Below are 27,879 nucleotides of genomic sequence, written 5' to 3'. Positions count from 1 at the left end.
AACAGCTCTCAAGCCTCTGCAACCACTAAATCATGACCCATTTCAATTCCCCAAGCCTCTTTAAACCTTCCAAATTTATTTCCTAGTAGGTAATGGTGGAGCAGTCAGGGGCTCCCTGGAATAGCCCTTGGAATGAGCACAATGAGTGTGCTGGGGATGACATCTCTAAGAGTGACACCAAGTCCCATATCACAAAGTAAAGGGGAGCCAGAGGGCTCAGGGCCTGGCCTTCCCTGGTGGGTGGCTGCCATCGGTGCATTCTGACTCAGCCCCATCACATCTTCTTGAGTGGCCTTGGGTTCTTTTTGTTCTTTTTGGTGTTGCCATTGGCAGGAGGGATGGTCACTAAGCAGTGTGAGGATAGACTCCTGCCATTCTGTCCTAGGTGATGCTGAGTTTCAGATGACCTGCATGCTAGCGAGTCATAGTTCCACTACAGGATCCCATGTATTTCTTAGGCCTCGCTGTTTAGAAATCCTGCATCAAAGCCTTTCTGTGCCTTTGCGTAACAGTACAGGTAGGGAACTGACATGCGTTATACTCTCCCAGCAGGCTCTGCAAGGAGGGTTCAAGGATCAAGCAGCTGGTTTCTTTCCTAGAATCGCTTCTTTGAATCCATCATCCTCCTTCGTGGAGACTTCCTCAGTTAGGCATGGATTTTTACTCCCTGGGAATCAGAGGCAAGCCACAGACCTAGCCGAGGTTTAGTGACGAGATTTCAGGTTGAGTCGTTTGCTAAAAGTTGCTGCTGTTGGCCTGTGGGAGAAAGTTTCCCAGGAGGTCCAGCTCACCGGAGTCGGGCAGCTCTCACATCTCTCCAGACGAATAGAGGGTTTCCAGGAAAAGGTGGGAGGGAGAAGTTTGCTCACACTGAGTGCCTGGTAACGCTACTTAAATCCTGACCCTGTTCTCTGTTCACACAGATAAGATCCCGAGCCAAAATTGAGAAAATTCGAGCAAGTTTATTTAATAATAATGATTTGATTGGTTTGTCAAGTTTGGATGGTGAAGATGAATTGATGGAAATGTCAACCGAAGAGATTCTAACCGTGTCTGTAGTAAATCAGAGTCTCTTTGATACTCAAGGGAGCCCAGGGTTAGAAGATTATTTCAATGATAAGTCAATTAAAGGTGGGTTCTGGATTTGTTTTTAATCTGTAGACTTTCTGTGGAGCAATTTTAGGCTCACAGAAAAAAATTGCATTAAAATCTCCTCTCCTCCCCAGTGTTCCCTATTTTTAACATCTTGCATTAAAGAGGAACTTGGCAGCTATTCCTGGGTTGCAGATTTTGAAAACAATTCAGAGAGTATTGGGGAGATGGGACAAGAGGCTCCATTGTTTGCCAGTAGGGGCTGATTGTGTGCATCTTTGTATGATGTGAAAAGAAGAAATGTTCCCCTCCTCTCCCAGCTGTCAGGGCGCTGAAGGCCGTGGGGGCAGCCCCTGCCACAGGCCTGCCGTGTTCCAGCTGGAGAGGCTACCAGGGGTGGCTTTGCACCGCCTGCAACAGGCTTGAATGTGGGCTTGTATTCAAGTCATTTTTTCCTTTTTGTCTAGCCAGGCTTCCCCTGGTTCAAGTGCAAGTGTATTTATTTTGTTCTGTCCTATGCAGCTAGAACATTGCTGGTAAGTATTTGGTCATATGCTTGAGGACAGCTCATGCCTCCCCCTTGTAAACTGACCCCTGGGAAAGAAACAGTTCCAGCCCTTTTTTCTCTGAAGTCCCATTTGCCAGCCCTTTTGCCATTCTGGTGGCTCTTTTGTGGAGCAAACTCTGTCTCCTTCCCACTAATTTCTTTTTTTTTTTAATTCCTCTTTTTTCTTTTTTTATTCCTTTTTTCTTTTTAAAATTCTTTTCTTTAAAAAAAATTATTTTACTTATTATTTGTACAGAGAGAGTCTTCCTATGTTGCCCAGGCTGGTCTCAAACTCCTAGACTCAAGCAGTCCTCCAGCCTCGGCCTCCCAAAGTGCTAGGACTATAGGCGTGAGCCATCACACCGGCCTTAATCTAATTCTTTAATGTTTGAAATTTCGTCATAGAGTTGACGTGTTGTTTTGTGTTTTTGAAGTACAAAATTGTAAATTTTTTTTTTTTTTTAAGACAGAGTCTCACTCTGTCACCCAGGCTGGAGTGCAGTGGTGCAGTCTCAGCTCACTGAAATTTCCACCTCCCGGGTTCAAGCAATTCTTCCTGCCTCAGCCTCCCCGGTAGCTGGGATTACAGGCATACCACCATACCCAGTTAATTTTTGTATTTTTAGTAGAGGCGGGGTTTCACCATGTTGGCCAGGCCAGTCTCAAACTCCTGACCTCAGGTGATCCGCCCGCCTCAGCCTCCCAAAGTGCTGGGATTACAGGTGTGAACCACTGCACCCAGCCAAAAAATGTAATATTGAGTAGAGGTTTTGTTGTTTAAAATTATTACCCCAGGCCTGGCAAAGTGGCTCATGCCTGTAATCCCAGCACTTTGGAAAGCCGAGGCAGATGGATTGCTTGAGCCCAGGAGTTTGAGACCAGCCTGGGCAGCATAGTGAGACCTCGTCTCTACAAAAAATAAAATAAGCTGGGCATGGTGGCGCATGCCTGTAGTCCCAGCTACTCAGGAGGCTAAGCTGGAAAGATCACTTGAGCCCAGGAGTTGGAGGCTGCAGTGAGCTGATATCACACCACTGCAGTCCAACCTGGGTGACCCCGTCTTTTAAAAAAAAAAAAAAAAAACTTGCTTACCCTAATCATGAAATCTGGAAATGTTCCCTCAGAGGTAGGATCAGGGTGAGGTAAGTGAGATCTTGGGGACACAATTTAATGGGGCTCCAGAAAACTCAGTCAGTAAGATAAATAATAATCTAGTACAGTTTTTTTAAAGTCAAAATTAATGTAAAGTATCCATGATCAGCAAAGTGTTAAAATTTTAAATAAAGATAGGATCAGCATTACTGATCTTTTTCTCAGGCTCTGATATCGGTCAGCACAGCACTGTAAATATTTTGCTTATTATGGAGGTTTTTTTACATTAATTTTTTTTTTTTTTTTTTTTTGAGATGGAGTCTCGCTCTGTCGCCCAGGCTGGAGTGCAGTGGTGCGATCTCAGCTCACTGCATCCTCCACCTCTGGGGTTCAAGCAGTTCTCCTACCTCAGCCTCCTGAGTAGCTGGGACTACAGGCACTCACCACCATGCTGGCAAATTTTTGTATTTTTAGTAGAAAGGGATTTTCACCACATTGGCTAGGCTGGACTTGAACTCCTGACCTCAGGTAATCCTGCGGAGGCCTACCTCAGCCTCCCAAAGTGCTGGGATTACAAGCGTGAGCCACCTTGCCCAATTTTTTTTTTTCTTTAGCTCACAAGTGCTACTAAATAATTTTGACTGATTAAAATACTACAGTAAAGTATTGTTTATCTTGATGACTGAGGTTTTTGGCATTTCCTTAAATCTTGCCTGGCATTGAGCCTCGGTGGGCTCATCCTGGTCCCAGCCCTGTCCCTTATTGGCATGCATTTTGTCCCCTCAGCTCTCAGCTGCCCCCAAGGTCGATGTCCGGTCTGCTTGACAGGAAGCCTGAGGTCTTTCTGCCATGATTATCTTTCCCAGTCTTCTCATACTTAGATACTGAATTTTAGTTCTAGTTCGTGGTTCTTTTACAGTCAGACTTTCCACATATGGTACCTGGTCTTTTGGTACTGCATGGATATGCCTCATGGTGCCAGGTACACTCCTCATGTGAGGGTTGTTTTTTTGTTTTGTTTTGTTTTCTGAAACAGAGTCTCACTCTGTCACCCAGGCTAGAATTGCAGTAGCACCATCTCGGCTCACTGCAACCTCCACCTCCTGGTTTCAAGCAATTCTTGTGTCTCAGCCTCCTGAGTAGCTGAGACAACAGGCACACGCCACCACGCCTGGCTAATTTTTGTATTTTGCTTCACCATGTTGCCCAGGCTGGTCTCAAACTCTGACCTCAAATGACCCACCTGCCTCAGCCTTCCAAAGTGCTGGGATTGCAGGTGTGAGCTACCACACCTGGCCTCATGTGAGGGTTTTTAACTTGTGACTCTGCTGAGTCAGCTTAGGGCTCAGCCTCTCTCTTCCCCACACCTGCCCCTCCCACCCTCAGCCCAGATGTGCTGGAGTTGCCACAGCTGGGCCTGGCCTAGGCCAGACTCCCCAGGAGACGGAGCAGGCCAGAGGGAATGAGGGGCCTGGGTTGCCAGGAGAAGGGAGTGATTCCTGAGAGCATGCAGATGGGTTCATGACTGGCCCTTTGGAAAGGTGAGAGCACCTTCTGGAGTGCTTGTTTGGGAACAAAAAAATATTTTTTCAGTGCTCATAGACAGTTTTCTTGTATCTCAGAGAACTTTCTTTTTCACCTGCTCATTGCACCAGTTTTGAAGAATATTTCCTAAGAATGCGATCACCTGTTTAACAAGTTGTACTTCCAACTAAAAATACTTGCTATCTATCTATCCTCTGGGATTATTCTAGACTAAACTGCTATGATAAATAGCCCCAGGAGGACAAGGACTCAAGTTCAGTGGCAGTTAATTCCCTGCAGATGTAAGAGTCAGGGTGAGCACTGAAGTGTGCCCACCCTCGGGGAGGGGCCTGTCATCCCCGAGCAGCCAGGTAGAGGCCAAGTGCAGAGGGCAGCAGCCTGGCCCCCATGTGGCTCACATCCCACAATGACCACAGTTGCAGGGCCTCACCTTACGGCAAGGAAGGCTGGGCATGTGCTGGGCTGTGCCCAGAGAGGGAACCAGGCTTTGGTGGGCAGCTCGCCCTTCCTCTGATGTCCATCTACTGCCCCTTTCAAACAGTGTTTGCAAACAGAATGCTCTCAGGACTTGTCCTGATGTATGTTCACGGCAGAATTGTTTTGCCCCCTCTCCATCCAACAGGGGAGAAGCTGGTGCCCGGGGCCAGAGAGGTTCTGACGGAGATATTTAAGAGCTGTGCCCATTCAGAGCAGACGCTGAGCCTGACACCAGCGAAGCCCATCAGAGTCTCTGACATTTATCTTAGCAAAGAGCAGATCAACTCCCAGACCCCAGGCAACCTCCTCCACCTCTTCTTCACCAATGTCCGGCCTCCAAAAAAGGTGCTGGAGGATCAGCTCACCCAGGTAGCTGCCCGTCCCCACCGTACCCAGGCTGGGCCTTGGGTGCCCCACAGGACGAAACTCAGAGTCTCCCTGCCACCTCTGTGCTCCACAGATCCTGAGGAAGTATGGCGTGCCAAAGCCCAAGTTTGACAAGAGCAAGTACAGCAAGGCCGGGAAGGAGCAGCACCCCGTGAAGGTGGTGAGCACCAAGCGGCCCATCACCAAGCCGCCCACCAAGGACAAGGCCGTGCTCAACAGCGTCAGGTGTGTGCCCCAAGGAGCCTGGGCAGCCTTGCCTGTGGGCAGATGTGGGGGCAGCCTCTGTGCAGGAGCCTGGGGGGCCGCAGCTCCTCTGGAGGAGCCTGGTGTCAGGCTTTGTCGCCCAGGCTGGAGTGCAGTGGCCCAATCACAGCTCACTGCAGCCAGGCTCAAGCGATTCTCCCACCTCAGCCTCCTGAGTATCTGGGACTACAGGCATATGACACCTCACCTGACTAATTTTTTAAATTTTTCTGTAGAGATGGGGTTTCACCATGTTGGCCAGGCTGGTCTCGAACTCCTGGGCTCAAGCGATCGGCCTGCACTGGCCTCCCAAAGTTCCGAGGTTACAGGCAAGAGCCACTGCGCCCGGTGGGTGTCTGGACCCTTTCTGCTGAGCTCTTTTCTGAGTCCTCAGCTCCATCAGGTGAACACTGGAGTTTCATTTTATCCACAGGTGTGGTCAAATCCTGACCATGCAGGCTGGAAAGCCGACCCATGTAAATGAAGACAACATCTAAAATGTTGTACTTTTTTTTGTTGTTGTTGTTGTTGTTTATTATACTTTAAGTTGTAGGGTACATGTACACAACATGCAGGTTTGTTACATATGTATACATGTGCCATGTTGGTGTGCTGCACCATTAACTCATCATTTACATTAGGTATATCTCCTAATGCTGTCCCTCCCCCCGTACATTTTTGTTAATCCTACTTCGTTTAGCCACACAAATAATGCATAGTTATTGTAGGAAGATTAGAAAATGCATAACGCCTTAAGCCCAGGACTTCAAGACCAACATGGCAAAACCCCATCTCTACAAAACAATATAAAAATTAGCTGACTGTGGTGGCATGCACCTGTGGTCCCAGCTACTCAAGAAGCTACTCAAGAAGCTGAGGCAGGAGGATGGCTTGAGCCCCAGAGGTCGAAGCTGCAGTGAGCCATAATCACACTACTGCACTCCTGTCCAGCCTGGGTGACAGAGCGAGACCCTGTCTCAAAAAAAAAAAAGAAAAAGAAAATGCATAGTGCCTATTGGAAATAATCAAATTGCCCCATGCATAGCAACTACTTTTAAGTACATGACCTTTGATTTATGCCTCTATATTATTTTCTTAAGTTTTGAATGGCTAAAATAGTACAAAATTCAAAAGCATGTGCAGTGAAAAGCCACTCTTCCTCCCGACCATTCTTAAGCCTTGAAGTTCCCCTCCCTGAGCCTCCAAGGTTACTTCTGTAGCCTTTCAGAAGAACCCTTTCTATAAATATAGAAGCAATTCTATACATATGCCCAGTGTTGGGTACCATACACAATGTCCACACCTCGCCATTTTTATTTTTTTTATTTATTTTTTATTTTTTGAGATGGAGTCTCGCTCTGTCACCCAGGCTGGAGTGCAGTGGCGTGATCTCAGCTCACTGCAAGCTCCGCCTCCCGGGTTCACGCCATTCTCCTGCCTCAGCCTCCCGAGTAGCCGGGACTACAGGCGCCCGCCACCACACCCGGCTAATTTTTTGTATTTTTGGTAGAGACGGGGTTTCACCGTGTTAGCCAGAATGATCTCGATCTCTTGACCTTGTGATCCACCTGCCTCGGCCTCCCAAAGTGCTGGGATTACAGGTGTGAGCCACCGCGCCCAGCTGCCATTTTTATTTAATACTAATTTTGGAAATCATTTCAGACCAGTACAAAAAGAATTCCCCATTCCTTTTTTAAAAAATAGCTACATGGCATTCCATGTGTGGATATGCATATAAATTTAATAGAATATTCTTTAGATACGGGTCTATGACTCTCGAGTACACAGAGATGAAACCTTGATAGCAAAATATTACCTAGCAAGAATCGCTAGAGGAATTGTTTAACCAGAAAAATAAAGATTTTTAAAAGTTAATTCATTATGTAGAAATGGTGTTTTTCAATCAGCACTGTCCCATAGTGCTTTCTGTGCTGGTAGAAATCAGTTCTGTGTCTGTATCTGTGCTGTTGGGTACAGCAGCCCCTAAGCCACAACTGGCTATGGGGCATTTGCAGTGTGGCAAGGGTGAACAAGAACTGAATTTGTGATCATATTTCATTTTAATTAACTTTAGGTAGCTACATCTGGCTAGCAGCTACCTTATAGAACAATGTAGCTCTAAAATATGTAGAAAGAGGGTCTGAAAAGAGTCTTTACAAGATTTTTCACATTTTAAGGCACGGATTTGTCCTTGTAATTTGCTCAGTAAACTTTTCTCACTCAGAGCAAAGGCAGTCTTGAACCCAGCCCTGTCTGAGCCCTAAGCCCTAAGTTGGAGGAGGGGGCAGGAATGAATGACTGTACGAGGCTGTGTATTTCCTATCGGGAGGAGGTGTGAACGTTCATTAGTCTAATTCCAGTGCTTTGGTCTACAGCAGGACTGCCTTAAGTGAGAAGAAGCCAACTGTGAAGCCAAAGTCACCAGAAAAGAGCAAACCAGATGAAAAGGACCCAGAAAAGTCCCCTACCAAAAAACAAGAAGGTGAATGAGCAGATGGGGCCTGGAGTGGGCTGGGACCTGCTTCCATCCTGGAGACTGGGCAGCCCCTCCGGAGCAGGCCTCTGCTTTTCCCGACTGGCCACTCTCCTACTGAGATGGCCTCTGCTCTGGGCTCTGGGTTCCCTGGGGTATCAGGGCAGCATTTCCAGAGATTCTGGGAAATATTCCTGGCTGGGGATCGCCCCTCGATGCCATCTTTGATGATCGTGAACTTGAGGAGGTAAAATAGCAGTTCCAGAAACACCACACACCCAGGATGAAGAATAGATGATTGTGACCAAAAAGTGAAAATTGGGAAATCTGCATGGACACTTTCTTCTAGAAGGCACTGGCATAAGCTAGCAGCCCGTGCTGGGGCAGTAGAACGCAATCCTCCAGAAAGGGCCAGGCAGCATTGGAGAAAGCTGTTCTTGTTGTCTGGAAAATTGCTTTGTCAGTCGGGGATGTTTTAGAGATTCATAGAAGGAGGGGACGTGAGAAACTGCAGCCTGTTGAGGGAGACAGAGCCCTTGGGGGCCTGGGCACATGAGGGCTTATGAGTGTCCTGTGCGCAGTGGGTTGTGATGGCAAATGACAATTCCCAGAGTTACGGGAGGGAGAGGGGAATTAGGTGGGTTGTGCCTTCAGGGAGAGGCTGTGGCGAGAGCAGAGCACATTGGAGGTGTGCGACGTGCTCAGGTCTCACCAGATTCCTCACACTGGACCCTTTCCACCAGTCCCTGAGGAAAAATACCTGACGCTGGAAGGATTTCACAAATTTGTTATTGACCGAGCCAAGCAAGACATCCGCAGTGTCTGGAGGGCGATCTTGTCCTGTGGTTATGATCTTCATTTTGAGAGGTAAGAGGGTTACCCCTCAACTCAGTTGGCACCTTGCATAGAAATTGTTTTCAGCCAGGAGCATAATTTCTGAGGAGCTGGTCCATCTCCCCTGTTGATAATGCTTTCTGAGTTATTTCATAATTTCTGAATTTTTCACTAAGTGCTAAATGGGTTTTCTAACCCATTTGTAAACAAACCTGTTCTTTTTCTCCACACTCCTGACTTGAAGGCTGTGCTGCTCAGCTTGGGCTGCCGTGACAGGACACCACACACTGGGTGGCTTAAACAACAGAAACTTGTTCTCTCTCAGTTCTGGAGTCTGGAAGGCCCAGATCAAGGTGTCAGCAGTGCTGGTTTCTCCTGGGGCCGCTCTTCCTGGCTCCCAGACTGCCACCTTCTCAAGGTCCCCACATGAAGTCTTCCCTCAGTACCTATCTGTGTCCTAATCTCCTCTTCTTACAAGGACCCCAGTCCTGTTGGATTAGGAGCCCACTCTGATGACCTCAAGCACCTCTTTAAAGGCTCTGTCTCCAAATACAGTCACACTGGGAATTAGGGCTTCAACATATGTATCTGTTCGGGGACTGGGAGGACACAGTTCAGTCTCATAACAGACAGTTTCTTATCCAAAGAACCTTGTCCTCAGAGTCACACTTTGCCTCGAGTCCCCATTGCCCTCACTCCTTCCCAGGCAGGGGCACAGCTAGGCCACAGCTCTCCAGGGCTCCAGGACTAAATATAGTTTCCCCTTTCTAGCTATAAGTGAATCCCAGGCACTCCAGAAATCACCCTGCCCTGCCCTCCCTCTGGCTCACACACGTGTGCACATACACACACACACACCCCTACTCAGCCTTGTCCACAGCAAGTGCACCCGGCATCAATCAATGAAAATGGCTACCAGGCCGGGCGCGGTGCCTCACACCTGTAATCCCAGCACTCTGGGAAGCACGAGGTCAGGAGCTTGAGACCAGCCTGGCCAATATGGTGAAACCCCATCTCTACTAAAAATATGAAAATTAGCTGGGCAGGGGGTACATGCCTGTAGTCCCAGCTACTCAGGAGGCTGAGGCAGGACGATCGCTTGAACCCAGGAGGCGGAGGTTGCAGTGAGCCGAGATCACGCCGCTGTACTCCAGCCTGGGTGACAGAGTGAGACTCCATCTCAAAAAAAGAAAAAGAAAATGGCTACCAAGGCCAAGCGCGGTGGCTCACGCCTGTAATCCCAGCACTTTGGGAGGCCGAGGCGGGTGGATCACCTGAGGTCAGGAATTCAAGACCAACCTGGCCAACATGATGAAACCCCGTCTCTACTAAAAATACAAAAAACTAGCTGGGCGAGGTGGCGGGCGCCTGTAGTCCCAGCTACTCAGGAGGCTGAGGCAGGAGAATGGCGTGAACCCGGGAGGCAGAGCTTGCAGTGAGCTGAGATCTGGCCACTGCGCTCCAGCCTGGGCAACAGAGCGAGACTCCATTTCAAAAAAAAAAAGAAATGCTTTACTGCTTGCTGCCAGCCTTTTGTACCATCATTGAAGGCTCAGAATCAGTCCCTGAATGGATCTTGCATTATGATGACAGGGACGAGTTTTCTGAACTTGTTTCAGAAATCAGAAACTGGGCTGGGCGCAGTGGCTTACACCTGTAATCCCAGCACTTTGGGAGGCTGAGGCAGGCGGATCACGAAGTCAGGAGTTTGAGACCCGCCTGGCCAATATGGTGAAACCCCCTCTCTACTAAAAATACAAAAATTAGCCAGGCGTGGTGATGTGCACTTGTAATCCCAGCTACTTGAGAGGCTGAGGCAGGAGAATCACTTGAACCTGAGAGGCGGAGGTTGCAGTGAGCTGAGATTGCGCTATTGCACTCCAGCCTGGGCAACAGGAGCAAAACTCCATCTCAAAAAAAAAAAAAAAGAAACAGAAAATGGCTACCAAAACATGCTTTTTTTAAAAATCCATTTTCAGAATTAAGAAATGCTTTACTGGCCGGGCGCGGTGGCTCATGCCTGTAGTCCCAGCACTTTGGGAGGCCGAGATGGGCGGATCACGAGGTCAGGAGATGGAGACCATCCTGGCTAACATGGTGAAACCCCATCTCTACTAAAAAAAAGTACAAAAAACTAGTTGGGCGAGGTGGCGGGCGCCTGTAGTCCCAGCTACTCGGGAGGCTGAGGCAGGAGAATGGCGTGAACCCGGGAGGCAGAGCTTGCAGTGAGCTGAGATCTGGCCACTGCGCTCCAGCCTGGGCAACAGAGCGAGACTCCATTTCAAAAAAAAAAAGAAATGCTTTACTGCTTGCTGCCAGCCTTTTGTACCATCATTGAAGGCTCAGAATCAGTCCCTGAATGGATCTTGCATTATGATGACAGGGACGAGTTTTCTGAACTTGTTTCAGAAATCAGAAACTGGGCTGGGCGCAGTGGCTTACACCTGTAATCCCAGCACTTTGGGAGGCTGAGGCAGGCGGATCACGAAGTCAGGAGTTTGAGACCCGCCTGGCCAATATGGTGAAACCCCCTCTCTACTAAAAATACAAAAATTAGCCAGGCGTGGTGATGTGCACTTGTAATCCCAGCTACTTGGGGGGCTGAGGAGGGAAGATCACTTGAGCCCAGGAGGCCAAGGCTTCAAGTGAGCTGAGATCCTGCCACTACACTCCAGCCTGGGTGACAGAGTGAGACCCTGTCTCAAAAAAACAAAAAAATACCCAATAAATGGCCACATTCATAGGGGCCCTCTGGGGCGGTGATGATGCCCTGACACATCCTTCCTGCCTCACCATGGACTTTTCTAAGGGAAGCCAAAGGCTTCTGCTTGGATCATTCAGCCTAGAGAGCCTCTTTCAGAAGGGGGGTTCCCCTTCTGAAAGAGGCTTAGGTCTGTCTTTGAGCACTCTGGATTGGACAGAGGTGTCCTGTAGGAAGGAGACACCTGATACTGCCCCCTTCCCCCGGTCCCCAGGGTAATGTTCCCAATATGACAGGTGGCCCACTCAAGGCGCTACAGGCTCTGGAATTAGAGGCTGTGCCAGGCATCTGCCTGCCTGCCTGCCTTTCTTGGGTTAATAGCCCAATATTTGTGGAATAAGGACATGCACCCTTTCTGAAAACCTCACACAGTGTCTACCCACCCAGAAGGCCATGTCCGGAATTCGGTGCCCACAGCATGGCTCTGTGATGCATCAGTGAATATTTCACCCAACATTTTTCTGGAAGTACATTTTTTCAGTCCCCTGAAGTGGGATCAGACAAGATATACTGCTCTGCAGTCTGCTTTTTTTCTTTTGAGATAGGGTCTGACTCTGTCACCCAGGCTGAAGTGCAGTGGCACGGTCACAGCTCACTGCAGCCTCAACCTCCTGGGTTCAGGTGATCCTCCCACCTCAGCTTCTCCAGTAGCTGGGACTGCAGGCACATGCCACTATGACCAGCTAGTTTTTGTGGGGGGTTTTTTGTAGAGATGGAGTTTTACTGTTGCTCAGGCTGGTCTCAAATTCCTGGCCTCAAGCAATCTGCCTGCCTCAGCGTCCCAGAGTGCTGGGATTACAGGCATGAGCCACCTCGACTGGCCTGCAATCTGCTGTTTAAAAATTTGTCCACATCATCCCATATTATTCCACTTGATCATTTTCCTGGCTTCCTAGCTTTGCGTTGTTAGGTGCAGTGTAATTCAGCTAATCCCCTATCGATAGACAGTTGGGTTGTGTCTGACATTGCTGCAGTAACACAGCCCTGCAGCAGTGCCCTCAGAAGCACACTGTGGCCCATCTGTTGTAAGAGCTCCACAGGTGAATTCTGGAATGGGCTTGCTGGGAAAAGAGTAATGACATCAGTGACACCAGCAGCTGACAATTCTTGTGCATTTGGAACGTGCTGGGCACTGCTGTGTGCTTTACAGGCATCCTGTCACTGAATTCTTGTGACTGGCCAGGCGCAGTGGCTCACTCCTGTAACCCTAGCACTTTAGGAGCTGAGGCGGGAGGATGGCTTGAGTCCAGGATTTCAGAAACAGCCTGAGCAACACAGTGAGACCCCATCTCTACAAAAAAATGTAAAAATCAACCAGGCACATTGGCTCACGCCTGTAATCCCAGCAATTTGGGAGGCCAAAGTGGGCGGATCACAAGGTCAGGAGATCGAGACCATCCTGGCTAACCCGGTGAAACCCCATCTCTACTAAAAATACAGAAAATTAGCCAGGCGTGTCTGCGTGTGCCTGTAGTCCCAGCTAGTTGGGAGACTGAGGCAGGAGAATGGCGTGAACCCTGGAGGCGGAGCTTGCAGTGAGCTGACATCGGGTCACTGCACTCTAGCCTGGGCGACAGAGGACTCCGTCTCAAAAAAAATAAAATAAAAAAATAAAAATTTTAAAATTAGGCAGGAGTAGTGGCTTGCACTTGTGGTCCCAGCTACTGGAGAGGCTGAGTAGTGGGAGGATTGCTTGAGTCCAGGAGTTCAAGGCTGCAGTGAGCTATGATCACCACACTGTGCTCCAGCCCAGGCAACAGAGCAAGACTTTGCCTCTAAGGAGAAGAAAGTTTTGTAACACACTGCAGGCTGATGCTATTATGAGCTCCTCCTTCACCCTCATGCGCTGCTGCCAACTCTCGGGAGTGAGGCACGGGTGGGTGCCTGGTGCCACCTCCCAGAACGCTGCAGCCTTCCCACTCCCACCAGCGTGCTTGGCTTGCTTCTTTTGAAAGAACTTTCCCCATGAGGAAGGAGCTGTACAGGCACCAAGAAACAACCTGGAAGGCGAGGCTGTCTTCTCAATGTGCTCCAGGAGCTGAGGACAAGACTCTGTAAGAGAAATTAAACAGTCATCCCAGTGCACCCCGCCTCACTTTGCCCTTCTCCCGCTGTCCCCACCCCCAGGTGCTCCTGCATTGATGTCCGACACGCACAGAAGGCCTCAAGAAAGTGGACCCTGGAGATGGATGTGGCACTCGTGCAGTACATCAACCAGCTGTGCCGCCACCTTGCCATCACACCCGCACGGCTCCATCCCCACGAGGTGTACCTGGACCCTGCGGATGCTGCTGACCCCAGAGTGGCCTGTCTCCTGAGTATGTGGCCCTGGGCCTGTCCCCTCCCCTGCTGCCTGATGCGGGCATGCCCCCTGACAAGGGGCGTTTACAAGGGCTAGATTCATTTAGACGCCCATCAAACGAACACTTCAGAACATGAACACCTGCTACGCGCCAGGTGCTCAAGGAAAAGGGGGCTGACGAAACAGGGAGAGCAAGCCAGGGGGCCAGGACTGTGGCCTAATTAGTCTGGGGCCTTTTTAAATGCCCATGAAAGCAAAGCCAGGGAGCAGATACAGAAATGCATGGCTGCAGGGGATGCCCAGGCCACTGCCTGGAGGCCCCACTGAGGCCAGGCTGCCATGGGGAGTGAGAAGCATTTATAGTCTGATAGCTTGCAGTAGAGGCATTAGCCTTCATAATGGAGAACACCATGTTTTTATTAAAAGCTAGGATTGCAGGAAGTCCCATTCAGGTGCCCCTGTCTTTCAAAAGAGAGAAAGCTGTTCTCTGGGCCAGGCGCGGTGGCTCATGCCTATAATCCCAGCACTTTGAGAGGCCAAGGCAGGTAGATTACCTGAGGTCGGGAGTTCAAGACCAGCGTGACCAACATGGATAAACCCCATCTCTACTAAAAATACAAAATTAGCCGGGCGTGGTGGCACATGCCTGTAATCCCAGCTACTTGGGAGGCTGAGGCAGAAGAATCGCTTGAGCCCAGGAGGCGGAGGTTGCAGTGAGCCAAGATCACGCCATTGCACTCCAGCCTGGGCAAGAAGAGCAAAACTCCATCTCCATAAAAAAGCTAGGATTGCACACAAAATATAAATTGTTAGTTCCCAGACGTCCCCCCTTTACAAGGTGTTGGCGAGCAGCTCATTACACTCGTACCAGGGGCTGTGCTCAGCCACTTGCCTCATCAGCAACAGGTGCAGAGCCTTTGCTCTCTCCTGGGTGCCAAGGAGGTAAAGGTGGGCAAGAGGTTGTCCCTGACTTCCGTCTGTGGCAATGTGAAGGGTGAAGAACTGAAGGGCAGTGTGCCAGTAGCACAGTTTACTGGTTTTGATATGACATCGCCATTGGGGGACGCTGGGTGAAATGTACATAGGACTCTTTGTGCCATTTTTGCAACCTCCTATATTATTATTTCAAAATAGTAAGTCAAAAAATAATACAGTGGACAGCCCTGGCATGGCCCTGAAGGTAGATGAGGGGGGCCTTGGACTCCTTAAGAGCCAGCACCTCCATCTGGCCAGCCAGGGCCTCGCCCTTTGTGTCTGCTTGGCATAGGCACAGGCACATCAGGGGCCACTCGCTCACTGACAGCGTCTCCAGGGTCCTAGGTAAAAAATCCACCAATCCTGTTCCCAGTGATAGGGACCCCCTGTGTTGCCTGTGAGTCAGGCATCTCAGCCGATCTGGCCAAGATCTCAGCCTGACTGCTCCTGCGCCCTGCAGACGTGCCCATCGAGAGCCTGCGCCTGCGCTTCGCCTTGCTGCAGTCCCTCAACACCACGCTGGAGACCTTCTTCCTGCCCCTGGTGGAGCTGCGCCAGACACCTATGTACACCCATAGCATCGCCGCCCTGTTGAAGGAGGCTAAAGGTCAGTGCCTGCACCCGCCCTGGCCCTGCAGGAAGAGAGAGGTGACCTGCAAGACGGTAGGGCCAGAATCCACGGGCAGGGTCCTTGGGCAGCCCCCCAGGAAGATGCCTTCCCCCTGAAACCTTTCATCTAGCAGGCTGGGCTCCTCTGGAGCAACAGGTCCACCCAAAGGAAGTTACTTTAATTATAAAAGTAACGTATGCTCTGGGCCGGGCGCGGTGGCTCAAGCCTGTAATCCCAGCACTTTGGGAGGCCGAGACGGGCGGATCACGAGGTCAGGAGATCGAGACCATCCTGGCTAACACAGTGAAACCCCGTCTCTACTAAAAATACAAAAACTAGCCAGGCGAGGTGGCGGGCGCCTGTAGTCCCAGCTACTCGGGAGGCTGAGGCAGGAGAATGGCGTAAACCCAGGAGGCGGAGCTTGCAGTGAGCTGAGATCCGGCCACTGCACTCCAGTCCGGGCGACAGAGCGAGACTCCGCCTCAAAAAAAAAAAAAAAAAAAAGTAACATATGCTCTGAAAAGTTAAGGTTTTCAAATTAATTAGAAATATATGAAGTTCTGTTTACTATCTGGCCTCCACATCCCTACATCCCGGAGTGACATTGTTAACAGATGAGTATCTATCCTTCCAGACTTTTCTCTTCACATACAAACAGACACGTGTGCACACACAGAGCTTTTTGTCTTTTTTTTTTATTAAAAATAGGTATCATTTTCTACATTCCATTTTGCAACTCTAATTTCTTTGCATTGTTTCTGGAAATTGGGTGTCTCCTGGGAATGACAAAGGGTAAATGCACTTAGCAGCTGGGTGGATGCGACACACCACCCTCCACAGTCAGGACCCGGCTCTGCTGCTACCAGGGGGCCTGAGAGTGCCACACCCAGGGACCTGAAGAGAGTCTTGGGGGGACTGGGAAGGAAGGGACAAAGCCCCACCCAAGCCTCTCCCACATTCCTCTCCTTAGGGCTGATCTTCTATGACACGAAGGTGACCGTGATGAATCGAGTGCTGAATGCCACTGTGCAGAGGACAGCGGACCATGCAGCACCTGAGATCACCTTGGACCCACTGGAAATTGTGGGAGGTGAGGTTGGCTGCAGAGGGCAAAAAATGCAAAATGGCAGTGCCTAAACACACTAGTGGATTTCTGGAACATAAAAGAAGCTTCTAGAAGAAGGGGGTCCAGGGCTGGTGCGGCAGTTCCTCCTGTCGTTCTGCTGGAGCATCCTGGTGTGTGGCTTCCTGCTGGAAGGTCCCTTCAGGAGCTCGGGGAAGGGGCATAGCAGAAGGAGCTTGGCTTCCAGGGGCCCGCCTAGCTGCATGGGGTCAGATGGGGCAGGCTTTGCTCTGATCAGCCATGCGACTGCCAAAAATGGGGATTCCAGCATCAAAGGAAAGGGAGAGAAGGGCATTGGGGAGGCTCCCCAGAGTCTGCCACAGCATATAGACAGACAGAAGGGATACGCGCAGAGGAAACGAGAGAGGAATTGGGGGGCGAGGACCTCCCCCCCAAGAGGCAGAGGGAAGCTTCTAGAAGATGAGAACGGTCCAAGCACTGGTGGCCCAGGAGGGCAGGTTCCAGAGGTGGGAGCCACGAGTGCTAAGGCACAGAAGGCTCTAAGATGTTCTAAGGGCAGAGAAGGCACGGGGGGCCAAGTGAGGGAGCAGGGGTCCAGGCACAGGCACAGGCACAGGCCTGCTAGGCCAGGGTCTGTCCTCAGTGGGAGGGCAGAGGGCTGCCACGGGGGGTGCTTTGATCAGCTCATCTCACTTTCCAGGGGAAATCAGAGCTTCTGAAAACTCCTACTTCTGTCAGGCTGCTAGGCAGCTGGCCTCAGTGCCATCGTCTCAGCTCTGTGTCAAGCTGGCCAGTGGTGGTGACCCCACATATGCCTTCAACATCCGCTTCACTGGGGAGGAGGTCCACGGCACCAGTAAGTTGCGGCCCACCAGGCTCCCCGCTGAAGGGGCTGTGTTTAGTGTCCAGCCTTAGCCCCAGCCGCCCAAGACCTCCATTCCTAAGAGTAAAAGCTGCATCCTCAGCACCTGTGCTGCAGAAGCCTGGTCTGCACCCAGAGTGGCCTCACACCCACGTCCTCCAGACCGTCCCGCTGTGGAAGCCTCAGCCAGTCCCTCCTGGGCTTGGGGATGGCACCTGTTCTCAGGGCCCTTCTCGGTGCCAGTCAGCCCCCTCCCCGGGAAGGGCCCTGGCTGAGGAGTTGGTAGGCCTGAAAGCTTGTGTGTGCCCCGTGAGAGGCAGGGTGTTGGGGAGTCCTTGGTTAAGATGGCACTATCGCACTCCGCAGGGATGAGGACTGGCAGCTGAGCAAGTGCTCCCTTGTGACCCTCTCATGCTTAGCCCCGGACATTCAGGAAATGTCTCCACTGCAGATGCAGAAGAAACCTAGTTTCTCCACAGCTGGGCACCCTGGAGGGAAAGGCTGTCCAGGCAGGAGGGAGCCCCCACCCAGCTCCTTCTCCCCTTTCCTCTGATCCGCCCCCATGGGAATGCAGCTGCCTTCCAGACAGAGGACCCTGGCATCCTATGGGCAGGCCTTCTAGGCCTCTCTGAGAACAGCTCTGGTTCACTGACAGCCCAGACTCACGCTCGACACCTTATCCTCCCCACAGCAGTGAACCTGCCCAGAGTGCCAGCCCTGGCCCAGCCTACACATAGGGAAACTGGGACTCCACAAAGCCAAGTCACTTCCCAAAGTCAGGCAGCCAACTGGGGTTCCAGGGTCCAGGCCCCTGGCCTTCCAGGTGTGGGCAGTCAGGACGCTCCTGCTTCTCCTTGAAGCAGAGGTGAGGGCCAGGCCCAACATCTGCCCCTGCACTGGGCCCCCACACTGGGTTTCCATGTGGCTCTGACCAAGCAGGGTGTGGGCACAGCTGTGCTCAGAGCTCCCTGACCTCAGGGTACCAATAGGGAACACAGGAAAGGCCAGAGGAGGAGATTTGCAAGGAAACCAACGGCCCATCTTGAATGGTGGCAGGAGAGGATGAGCAGTGACTGTTGCCCTTTGCACATTCACACATGTGTCCATTCACTTACACAGTCATTGCACAGATGCGAGCCCAGGCAGTGGGGGAGGCAGTGCTGAGTGAAACCAGGCAGCCCAGGGGGACAGACATGGACCAAACAAGTCCACAACTCAGGCAGGCTTGCAGCTGTGAGAGGCTGCCTGTGTGGGGACCTGCGGTGACCTCACTAAATCCTCGAATGGCCTTCGGGGAAGGTACGGTCACTCTCCCATTTGACAGACAGGTGACTGAGCCTCGGGGACATCTTACCCTCTGTGGTATCACTGGGTGGCCCCGCTAGTGAGTGGAGAGCAGGATTGGACCTGAGGCCTCCCAGGCCTGAGGTGGCTTCTTTCCACCCCGCCACAGCGGCAGGCAGGCCATGGAAAGAGGAGCCGCTCTGGCCAGCAGGTGAGAGGGAGGGAACGGTGCCACCTCCCGCTGGGACGTCCCCAGGTGCCCATGTTTCTCATCTGTCCTGCAGGCGGCTCTTTCCGCCACTTCCTGTGGCAGGTGTGTAAGGAGCTGCAGAGTTCCTCGCTGTCGCTGCTGCTGCTGTGCCCCAGCTCAGCTGTCAATAAGAACAAGGTAGGCGGAGACCGAGAGGAAGCTCCACGTCCCCAAGCTCAGGTCCCAGCGCAGTGGCTGGTGGTGGCGGGGCAGTGTGTGTCTCATCAAAACTAAAGCTTTTCAGAAACCCTCCCAATCTGTGGGGACAGGCCCTTGCCACACTGCCTGGGCAAGCTCTGGGAGCTTGCAGTGATTTCTCTCCTGCCTGCCATAGGGTGCGGTGGTCTGAAACACATGTTCATTGGCGGGCACAGAGGCCCATGCCCAGGTCACCTTATGCCCGCCTCCACTTCCAGGGCAAGTATATCCTGACCCCGAGCCCCATCACCTACGGGGAAGAGCAGCTGCTGCACTTCCTGGGGCAGCTGCTGGGCATTGCTATTCGGGCAGACGTCCCGCTGCCCCTGGACCTCCTGCCCTCCTTCTGGAAGACGCTGGTGGGCGAGCCCTTGGACCCTGAGCAAGACCTGCAGGAAGCAGACATCCTCACCTACAATTACGTCAAGAAGTTTGAGAGCGTGAGTACAAGGCACAGTTCTTCCGGTGGGGGTGCAGCGCCCAGGGCCTCCCCGCCACCTTGCTTAGGCCTCCATGCAGACCCGAGCTCCCTGCTGAGGCTGGGTTGGGATCCCCCAGAGGACCTTAGGGGTATGAGCCATCTGCCAGGAAGGCTTGTTTCACAGGGACAGAGGCCTCTGGCCTCCCTCCCTGCTGGCAGCAGAGATTGGAGGTAACATGACCAGCTGCTGGTCCTCCCACATTGGTGCTCGTCACCTGGCCATGGGTAAGAGCTCCTGGAGCTGAGTGAACAGGCCCTGGGGGAACGGCTGTAGAGGTGCAGGTTAAGAGTTGTTTCAGGGCCTCAGAGCACAGGAGTCAACCCTGGGACCACCTGAGGTCAACCAAGGGAGAGGCGTCAGGATGGAGCCCTTCCTGCCTGTCCAGGGCACCCGCAGGTTTTGAGAGCATGGTGCTGTTGCCCAGCACCCCCCTGGAGGTGGACGGGGTCCACAGTCCCTCCGTTCACTCAGTGGCCGTCACTGAGGCCCTGTCATGGGCCAGACAGGCTCTGGGCACTCACCCTGTCCTCAGGGAGTGTCCAGGCTTGTCTCCTTCGTGGGGGAGGGTGGAGGGCTTTATTCCATCAGCACAAAGTCAGGAGGAAGGTGAGGCTCACCAAATGGAGGTGACTTGCCCAGGCCCTCACAGCTGGCAGGGAGCAGAGCCACCGGGAGCCCAGGGCTGCCTGCTCTGACTTCCGGGCTCTCCAGCACCACATGCCCTGCGGCTGAGAGAACCATCCTGGCCGAGTGTGGAGGGCAACATCCCACCCAGCGCCCCTCAAGGCCACGAGAGTGAACATCGTGCCTGAGGCCTGGCAGAAGCTGCTGTCTCCTGGGCCTCAGGTGAAGGAGGTGCCAGCTGCTTCTGCATACGCCAGCAGAATACTCCATGGCTGACTGAGGCACTGCCTGGCCAGGTCTCTGCCATTGTCCCCCTGGGTCACTCAGGGCAGCCATTGCAAGACAATAGCAGAGCCAGAGTCCCGGATGCCAGTGGCTTCTCGGCAGAAACAGAGATGACAAGGCATTGTCTAAAGGGTGGAAGGAGAACACCCACAGTGGGCTGAGGGTTTCTGCATCTCCCGGGCTCTTCCAAGGAGTCCTCCTGGGGCTCTGGGTGCAGCGCAGGCTGGGGCTGCAGGGGATGCGAGGCGGGGTCCTGGCGGACAGGGTCCTGGCGGACAGGCCAGCTGAGGCTTCTGGCTGCAGGGATGGCCAGGGCCCCAGAGGGTGTGGGGTGCAGAACCACATGGTGGTGAGGGATGTGTACTGGAAAGAAATGCTCTCGACTTGTATCAGTGGAGTGTCTGCGGTGAAGGGATAGGGAGGTTGCTACTAAGGAGACTCCAGGCTTAGACCTGAATGTCCGCCCACCTGTCACTGTCCCTGAGCTGCAGTCAGTCTCCTTTGGGTCTGACCCTGTCGTCTCCCAGGTAGCCCAGCAGACACAGTGTGGATGAGTTTCCCTGGACCCTGATTCTGGTCGCCAAATGTGGGGAGGCAGTAGCCTGTACACCTCCACAGACAGGACTAAGTCAGGGCTGTCTGGTGGCAAGGGACAGAAATCCCAGCTGCAACCAGCTTTAGAAAAAATTGTTTAAAATTAGTTGCTCTTAGACTGGGCACGGTGGCTCATGCCTGTAATCCCAGCACTTTGGGAGGGTTAGGTGGGCAGATCACAAGATCAGGAGATCAAGACCATCTGGCTAACACAGTGAAACCCCGTCTCTACTAAAAATACAAAACATTAGCCAGGCGTGGTGACAGGTGCCTATAGTCTCCAGCTGCTTGGGAGGTTGAGGCAGGAGAATGACCTGAACCCAAGAGGCGGAGCTTACAGTGAGCCAAGATTGTGCTGATGCACTCCAGCCTGGGCAACAGAGCAAGACTTCATCTCAAAAAAAAAAATTAGTTGCTCTTAAAACAAAAACCATGATGGGTTTGACTTCAGGCAGGGCCAAATCCAGGTGTTCAAACAGTGTCATCTAGTATTTGTCTCAGGCCTCTTATCCAGATTGCTTTAAAAAAAAAAAAAAGAAAAGAAAAGGCCAGGCGCGGTGGCTCACGCCTGTAATCCCAGCATTTTGGGAGGCTGAGCAGGCAGATCACCTGAGGTCAGGAGTTCGAGACCAGCCTGGCCAACATGGTGAAACCCTGTCTCTACTAAAAATATGAAAATTAGCCAGGCATCGTGGTGGGCGCCTGTAATCCCAGCTCCTCGGGAGGCTGAGGCAGAGAATTACTTGAACCCAGGAGGCGGAGGTTGCAGCGAGCCAAGATCGCACCACTGCACTCCAGCTGACAGAGCGAGAATCCATCTCAAAAAAAAAAAAAAAAGAAAAAGCGGTCTGGGTGCAGTGGCTCACGCCTGTAATCCCAGCACTTTGGAAGGCTGAGGCAGGCAGATCACCTGAGGTCAGGAGTTCGAGACCAGCCTGACCAACATAGCGAAACCCTGTCTCTACTAAAAATATGAAAATTAACCAGGCATCGTGGTGGGCGCCTGTAATCCCAGCTCCTCAGGAGGCTGAGGCAGGAGAATTGCCTGAACTCAGGAGGCAGAGGTTGCAGTGAGCCCAGATCGCACCACTGCACTGCAGCCTGGGCAACAAGAGCAAAATTCTGTCTCAAAAAAAAAAAAGAAAAGAAAAAGCAAAGAAAGCAAAATTAGTCTCAGGCAGGCTCTCCCAGCACATGGGCAGAGGTGGCCTCCAGCAGTAAAGGGTTTCCCATCCTATAGTCTGCCTGTGCCAGTGAGACAGGATCGCTGCCTCTAAACAGTCATGGGAAAAGGCCTGGAATGTGGGTCTCTTCAGCCTGGCCTCGGTCACATGCCCGGCCCTGAACTGATGTCAGGTTCTGATTGGCCAAGCCCATGTCACATGCCTATCCACACGGCCAAGGGTAGATCCCACCAGCTGCACCTGGGATTTGCCCAGCCACCTGGGGATCAGGGTTCCACCTCCCATGGCCTTGTAATGAGCCTCACTCTGCCTCCACCCTCCAGATCAATGACGAGACCGAGCTGGAGGCCCTGTGCGCTGAGATTGCCTCCCAGCACCTGGCCACCGAGAGCCCTGACAGCCCCAACAAGCCCTGCTGCAGGTTCACCTACCTCACCATGACAGGCGAGGAGGTGGAGCTGTGCAGCCGGGGCCGGCACATCCTTGTGGCGTGAGTGTGTGCATGTGGTGGGGGCTGGCAGGGGCTGGCCAGGGTATGACAGCAGCATCTGTTCCTGGGCAATGGCACGAGGACCTAGGTCAGGTGACAGGTGGATTTCACCAGGGGAGGGAGATGAGGCAGGATGGTGGGTGCCAAGAAAGAGGGTCCTCAGCAGAAGGGGTTTACTAAGAAAACAGCAGCTCTGAGGTGGCGGCACCAGAGGCAGGAAAGAACTGGGATGACCAGGGCGGCTGGGCCCCAGGCCTCTCCCAAGAGAGGATCCAGGACCTCCGGCTGAGTGGGTGTGGCTCCCAGACCCAGCCTCTTTGGTGGTGTTCTCCCTCACCTGTGCCCCTCACCTGGGCAGGTGGGAGAACAAGGACATCTATGCGGCAGCCATCCGGAGCCTGCGGCTGCGGGAGCTGCAGAATGTGGAGTGCGTGACAGCCGTGCGGGCTGGCCTGGGCTCCATCATCCCCCTGCAGCTGCTGACTACGCTCAGCCCGCTGGAGATGGAGCTGCGCACCTGCGGCCTCCCCTACATCAACCTCGAGTTCCTCAAGGTAGACGGCCCAGGACCAGGCTGGGCGGGGAGGTGGTGAGCCCCAGGCCTGCCTCCCTGTCACCCTTAAGTCCAGCAGCCGGCATCGGCAGTGGCCTGTCTCAGCTCTGCCCTTGACACAGACCTGTATCATTGTCATCGTTGTCATCTCCCTGTGCTCACAGCCCACACGCTGCACCCTGCCCTGGGATTGGGCCTGGCCTGCAGACCCCAGGGCTGGGGAGGTACTGGGTAGGTGGGGTTCCAGGGCTCCTGACACCTGGGCCTCTCCTCCCCAGGCCCACACCATGTACCAGGTGGGGCTGATGGAGACGGACCAGCACATCGAGTTCTTCTGGGGGGCCCTGGAGATGTTCACCCAGGAGGAGCTGTGCAAGTTCATCAAGTTTGCCTGCAACCAGGAGCGCATCCCGTTCACCTGCCCCTGCAAAGACGGGGGCCCCGACACCGCCCATGTGCCCCCGTACCCCATGAAGATCGCCCCCCCAGATGGCACAGCAGGTACCGCCCTCCCCTGGCCATTTCCCAAGTAGGGACACACTAGCCCTTCTCTGTTTGAAACTGGGGCCGCCAGGCCCCATGTGAAGGGAGAACAATGAACAGGAGCCCCACATGCCAAAACCCAGACATCATTGAGGAGTAGGGCCGGGCAGGAACCAGCCATACAGGCCTGCTATTGGATACCTTCTCATATCTTAAAAGAAGCTGAAAATCCAGAACGCTTCAAATCTTCTAACTTTTAAATGCAGAAAATGGGTAAAAACAAAACAAAACAAAACAATTTGCTGGGCAGACAAACCCATCAGCAGTTTGGCACATATGCTGTCTAGCAGCTCTCTCCCCTTTTCCCTCCAAGAACTTCTCCCAGGTTCCCAGGCCCTCATCCCCATCCTGCTGGGAGCCAGGATTGACTTAGGGCTACCCAAGGAGGCAAACCTGGAAGCGGAGGCCAGCCCAGCTTCCATGGGAGCCTCGCAGACGGGGCCCAACCCTCTGACACTGGCTCGGTTTCTTGTAGGTTCCCCAGACTCTCGCTACATCCGCGTGGAGACCTGCATGTTCATGATCAAGCTTCCCCAGTACTCCTCTCTGGAAATCATGCTGGAGAAACTTCGTTGTGCCATTCACTACCGCGAAGACCCCCTCAGTGGCTGACAGGAGGAAGCCCCAGAATTAGGATGTCACTGAGGCACCTGCTCTGCCGGCTTGGGAAGCCACTACTGCAGCCCGTCCCTCCAGGGCCCTGCGTGAGGAGTTGGCAACATTTTGCTTTTCCAAACTTTCGTCCACGTTCCAGGGCCTCCTGGAAGACTTAACCTTTTGTCTTTGTACGTTTCGTGATGGGTTGGTTCTTTTGCTGCCTGTTTGTGGTCTATTTGTAGGATAGTTTAGTTCCCAGACAGTTTGTGTCTAATTTGATCTTCTTGGACATTGTCCCTCGTGGCCACCAGATTCTAATGCCATAAGGCCCCAGCTGGTTCCCCATCACAGAACCACCCAGCAGGAAGCCAGGGGTACAATGACCTCAGCCACACAGAGCATCCGTGCTTTAGCAGAGCGCCTCCACAGACAAGCCTGTGGCCAGCCCTCCCCTCTGGCCTCCAGCTGGAGTTGCTCCAGAGGCAGCCCCAGCAGGCCTCCCTCCACCTAGAGGTGGCTGGGCCAGTTGCCCAAACATGGGAGACACACAGGGAGCTTTATATGTTCATCTTCCTGCTTTAGAACTTGCTCCCAGTCTTGGTTTTTCTGAGGAAAAGCCCACAGTGGTTGCCCTGCCCCTCCCAAACCTCCCCATCTGCCGTCTGTCTCTTCTGGGCCCTAGTCTGACAGTTTTCATCTGAAGCCTCCTCAGGAGCAGGAGACTCAAGGGTTCATCCCGACCTTAATTCACAGGGCCTAGCTGGGTGCATCCCAGCTGCAGGGGGTGAGAAGACACCCAGAGGTGGGAGACAGTGCTCAGGTGGGGGCCGCCTCTGAGACTCTGGTTGAAGAGGAAAGCACATGATTCAAGCCTACCCCACAAAAAAGGAGCACAAAATGCTCAGAAATGGCCCTTCCTCCCTGCAGTGACATAGGACAAGGGAAAGGGCCACACCCCCATTTTCAAAAGAGTGGACTGAGGTGCTCTGCTCAATTCGGGGTCTGCTTTAGTGACCCAGACACGCAAGTGCAGATGGAGACTCCAGGGGGGTCCTTCTGCCCCTCTGGCCAGCCCTGCCTAGCACTCCCCATCACCCCATGTAAGTGTGTGTGCCAGGGCTGGGCTGCCTCCAGGCTCACCCACTGCCCCAGTGCATCTTTGCCCCAAATAGGTCTTTGTCCAGTGGTACTCTGTTCATGAGCAGCACAGGCCATCTTGTTGGACACTGTCACTTTGGGCCTTGCCAGGTCTCACAGAATCACATCGCTGTATTTATTGTATAATATTGTGAATATTGGAAGTTTTGAATGAGTGCTATCTAGAAGGTTTTGGAGTGTGGATGCTGGTCCAAGAAAGAAGATGTGCCCTGGCCTGATGGAAAGGTTGTGAGTTCTAGAGATAGAGCCGTTAGCATCCATCTCCTCCCTGTAACTCTTAGGAAATGCATCAAGGACCATTATAGAAAGGATCCCCTGACCTCAGGATGAAATCGACCTAGGGTTAATCATGACAGCTGCATCAGTTGTATTTGATGCAAGTCACCTCTGGAGGTGAGTGCCCGCAAGCAGTTCCCCTGCTTTGAAAGAAGATGGTCAGCCCACTGCCTCCCCAGCAGCCACAGCTCCCTTGAGTTTGGGGGGGTCACATCCAGGATGTATTCCTGACAACAAGGATCCTTTTATTTTCATTTCTGCAAAACGAAAGAGCCTTTGGATTTATTAGAAGTGGTTTTTCCTCCCTGTATCATTAAATTCTTGGTTCTCTTTAGTCCTCATCCCTTGAATGGACTTGTCAGCTACCTCCCCAGGAGGAGTTCAGAAGCTTCTGTTGGCCATCACTTGAGTAGATGACAGCTGTAAGGTATCTGCTGCTAACATGGCTGCTTCTCCGAGAGCACATTGAGGTCCAGACAGTTCCAAACCTTGGCCCTAAAAAATGTGTGCTGTAAAGTTACTTGATGTATATTTATTATAATTATTTATGGTTGCATTTAACAAACTTTTCATTCAATCTGATGCTATTTACACCATGCTGTGTAAAGGAAGCTCACTAAAGGAAAAAAGTCACACCAATAAATAACCTTCATCTAATTTTGATTTACCTTAAGAGTTGTGTGATCATCTACTCTTGCTGAGCAAGTTCAAAGACTGGCATGCTTGGATGGCTCTGATATTTAAGTGCTGCCAAGTGGCTAGGAATTAAAGTGTTTCTAATTATTATGGTCTCTTGGCATTTGACGTGATTCTTACCCCATGAGGCTTTTAAACTACCCTTCCCCGAACCTGACTCTTGAGTCTGTGCATTGCATGTAGAAATTACGAAGGCAGGGGAATCCAAGATCAAAGCTAAACCTAACCCTACATCCCCTGCCCACTTTTTGTCCTGGCAGCTAGTCTTTGCACTTGGGCCTGGTGTGGACATTTTTCTCAAGTGGATTGTTACCGTGGCAGAGTCTGGGCCCCTCAGACACAGCTCCTCCTTCAGAAACAGGTGGTGGATGTAGACCTACCTTGTGCAGAAGGGACATACAGGAAAGATGTGAGGACTTGCTGAGTCCTGCTGTTCATGATCAACACTCAGCTCCTTGCACAGCTGCCTCACCGGCCAGGGAACCCAGGTTGGCTATACTCTGGATAATCTCAGTTCTCTGTAACCTGCTTGTCCCCTCCTACTGTTCCATGGTAGTCTTCACCCAGAGTCACTTTATTCTCATGCTTTCAACTCCACCTTTCTTGTACTTCATAAACGCTAACTTTGGAAGGGTGGCAAGATGACCAAGTAGGAACAGCTCTGGTCTGCAGCTCCCAGCGAGACCAACACAGAAGGCAGGTGATTTCTGCATTTCTAACTGAGGTATCTGGCTCATCTCAATGGGACTGGTTAGACAGTGAGTGCAGCCTACAGAGGGCGAGCTGAAGCAGGGTGAGGCATTGCCTCACCCAGGAAGCACAAGGGGTTAGCAAACTCCCTCCCCTAGCCAAGGGAAGTCATGAGGGACTATGCCGGGAGGAATGGTGCACTCCAGCCCAGATACTATGCTTTTCCCATAGTCTTCGCAACCTGCAGACCAAGAGATTCCCTCCCGTGCCTACACCACCAGGGCCCTGGGTTTCAAGCACAAAACTGGGCGGCCGTATGGGCAGACACCGAGCTAGCTGCAGGAGTTCTTTTTTTTTCATACCCCAGTGGCACCTGGAATGCCAGTGAGACAGAACAGTTTACTCCCCAGGAAAAGGGGCTGAAGCCAGGGAGCCAAGTGGTCTAGTTCAGCAGATCCCACCCCCATGGAGCCCAACAAGCTAAGATCCACTGGCTTGAAATTCTGACTGCCAGCACAGCAGTCTGAAGTCAACCTGGGAAGCTCGAGCTTCTTGTGGGGAGGGGTGTCTGCCATTACTGAGGCTTGAGTAGGCGGGTTTTCCCCTCACAGTGTAAACAAAACTGCCAGGAAGTTCGAATTGGGTGGAGCACACCACAGCCCGGCAAAGCCTCTGTAGCCAGACTGCCTCT

The 27,879-nt window shown here is 52.3% G+C and overlaps 1 protein-coding gene across 2 annotated transcripts in view; it reads left to right on the top strand.

The window, feature by feature from the left end:
• The window catches only part of HECTD4 (HECT domain containing E3 ubiquitin protein ligase 4), a 163,858-nt gene extending 137,272 nt beyond the window's left edge, over positions 1-26,586 (top strand). For both annotated transcript variants that reach the window (XM_011928666.1, XM_011928665.1), the window contains exons 61-75: positions 924-1,131; positions 4,899-5,122; positions 5,214-5,365; positions 7,759-7,865; positions 8,600-8,723; positions 13,579-13,769; positions 15,189-15,335; positions 16,309-16,428; positions 17,123-17,278; positions 18,853-18,956; positions 19,235-19,456; positions 22,509-22,675; positions 23,034-23,229; positions 23,507-23,729; positions 24,247-26,586. In XM_011928666.1, the coding sequence (XP_011784056.1) occupies positions 924-1,131; positions 4,899-5,122; positions 5,214-5,365; positions 7,759-7,865; positions 8,600-8,723; positions 13,579-13,769; positions 15,189-15,335; positions 16,309-16,428; positions 17,123-17,278; positions 18,853-18,956; positions 19,235-19,456; positions 22,509-22,675; positions 23,034-23,229; positions 23,507-23,729; positions 24,247-24,383 (2,478 nt within the window). In that variant the 3' untranslated portion in view covers positions 24,384-26,586. The remainder of the gene's footprint in view (positions 1-923; positions 1,132-4,898; positions 5,123-5,213; positions 5,366-7,758; positions 7,866-8,599; positions 8,724-13,578; positions 13,770-15,188; positions 15,336-16,308; positions 16,429-17,122; positions 17,279-18,852; positions 18,957-19,234; positions 19,457-22,508; positions 22,676-23,033; positions 23,230-23,506; positions 23,730-24,246) is intronic.
• The last annotated feature ends 1,293 nt before the right edge of the window (positions 26,587-27,879 follow it).

Source organism: Colobus angolensis, unplaced genomic scaffold (assembly GCF_000951035.1).
Source record: "Colobus angolensis palliatus isolate OR3802 unplaced genomic scaffold, Cang.pa_1.0 Scaffold79, whole genome shotgun sequence".
Lineage (NCBI taxonomy): Eukaryota > Metazoa > Chordata > Mammalia > Primates > Cercopithecidae > Colobus > Colobus angolensis.
The sequence above is the reverse complement of the archived record's forward strand: the minus strand, read 5'-3'. Positions and strand labels throughout refer to the sequence as shown.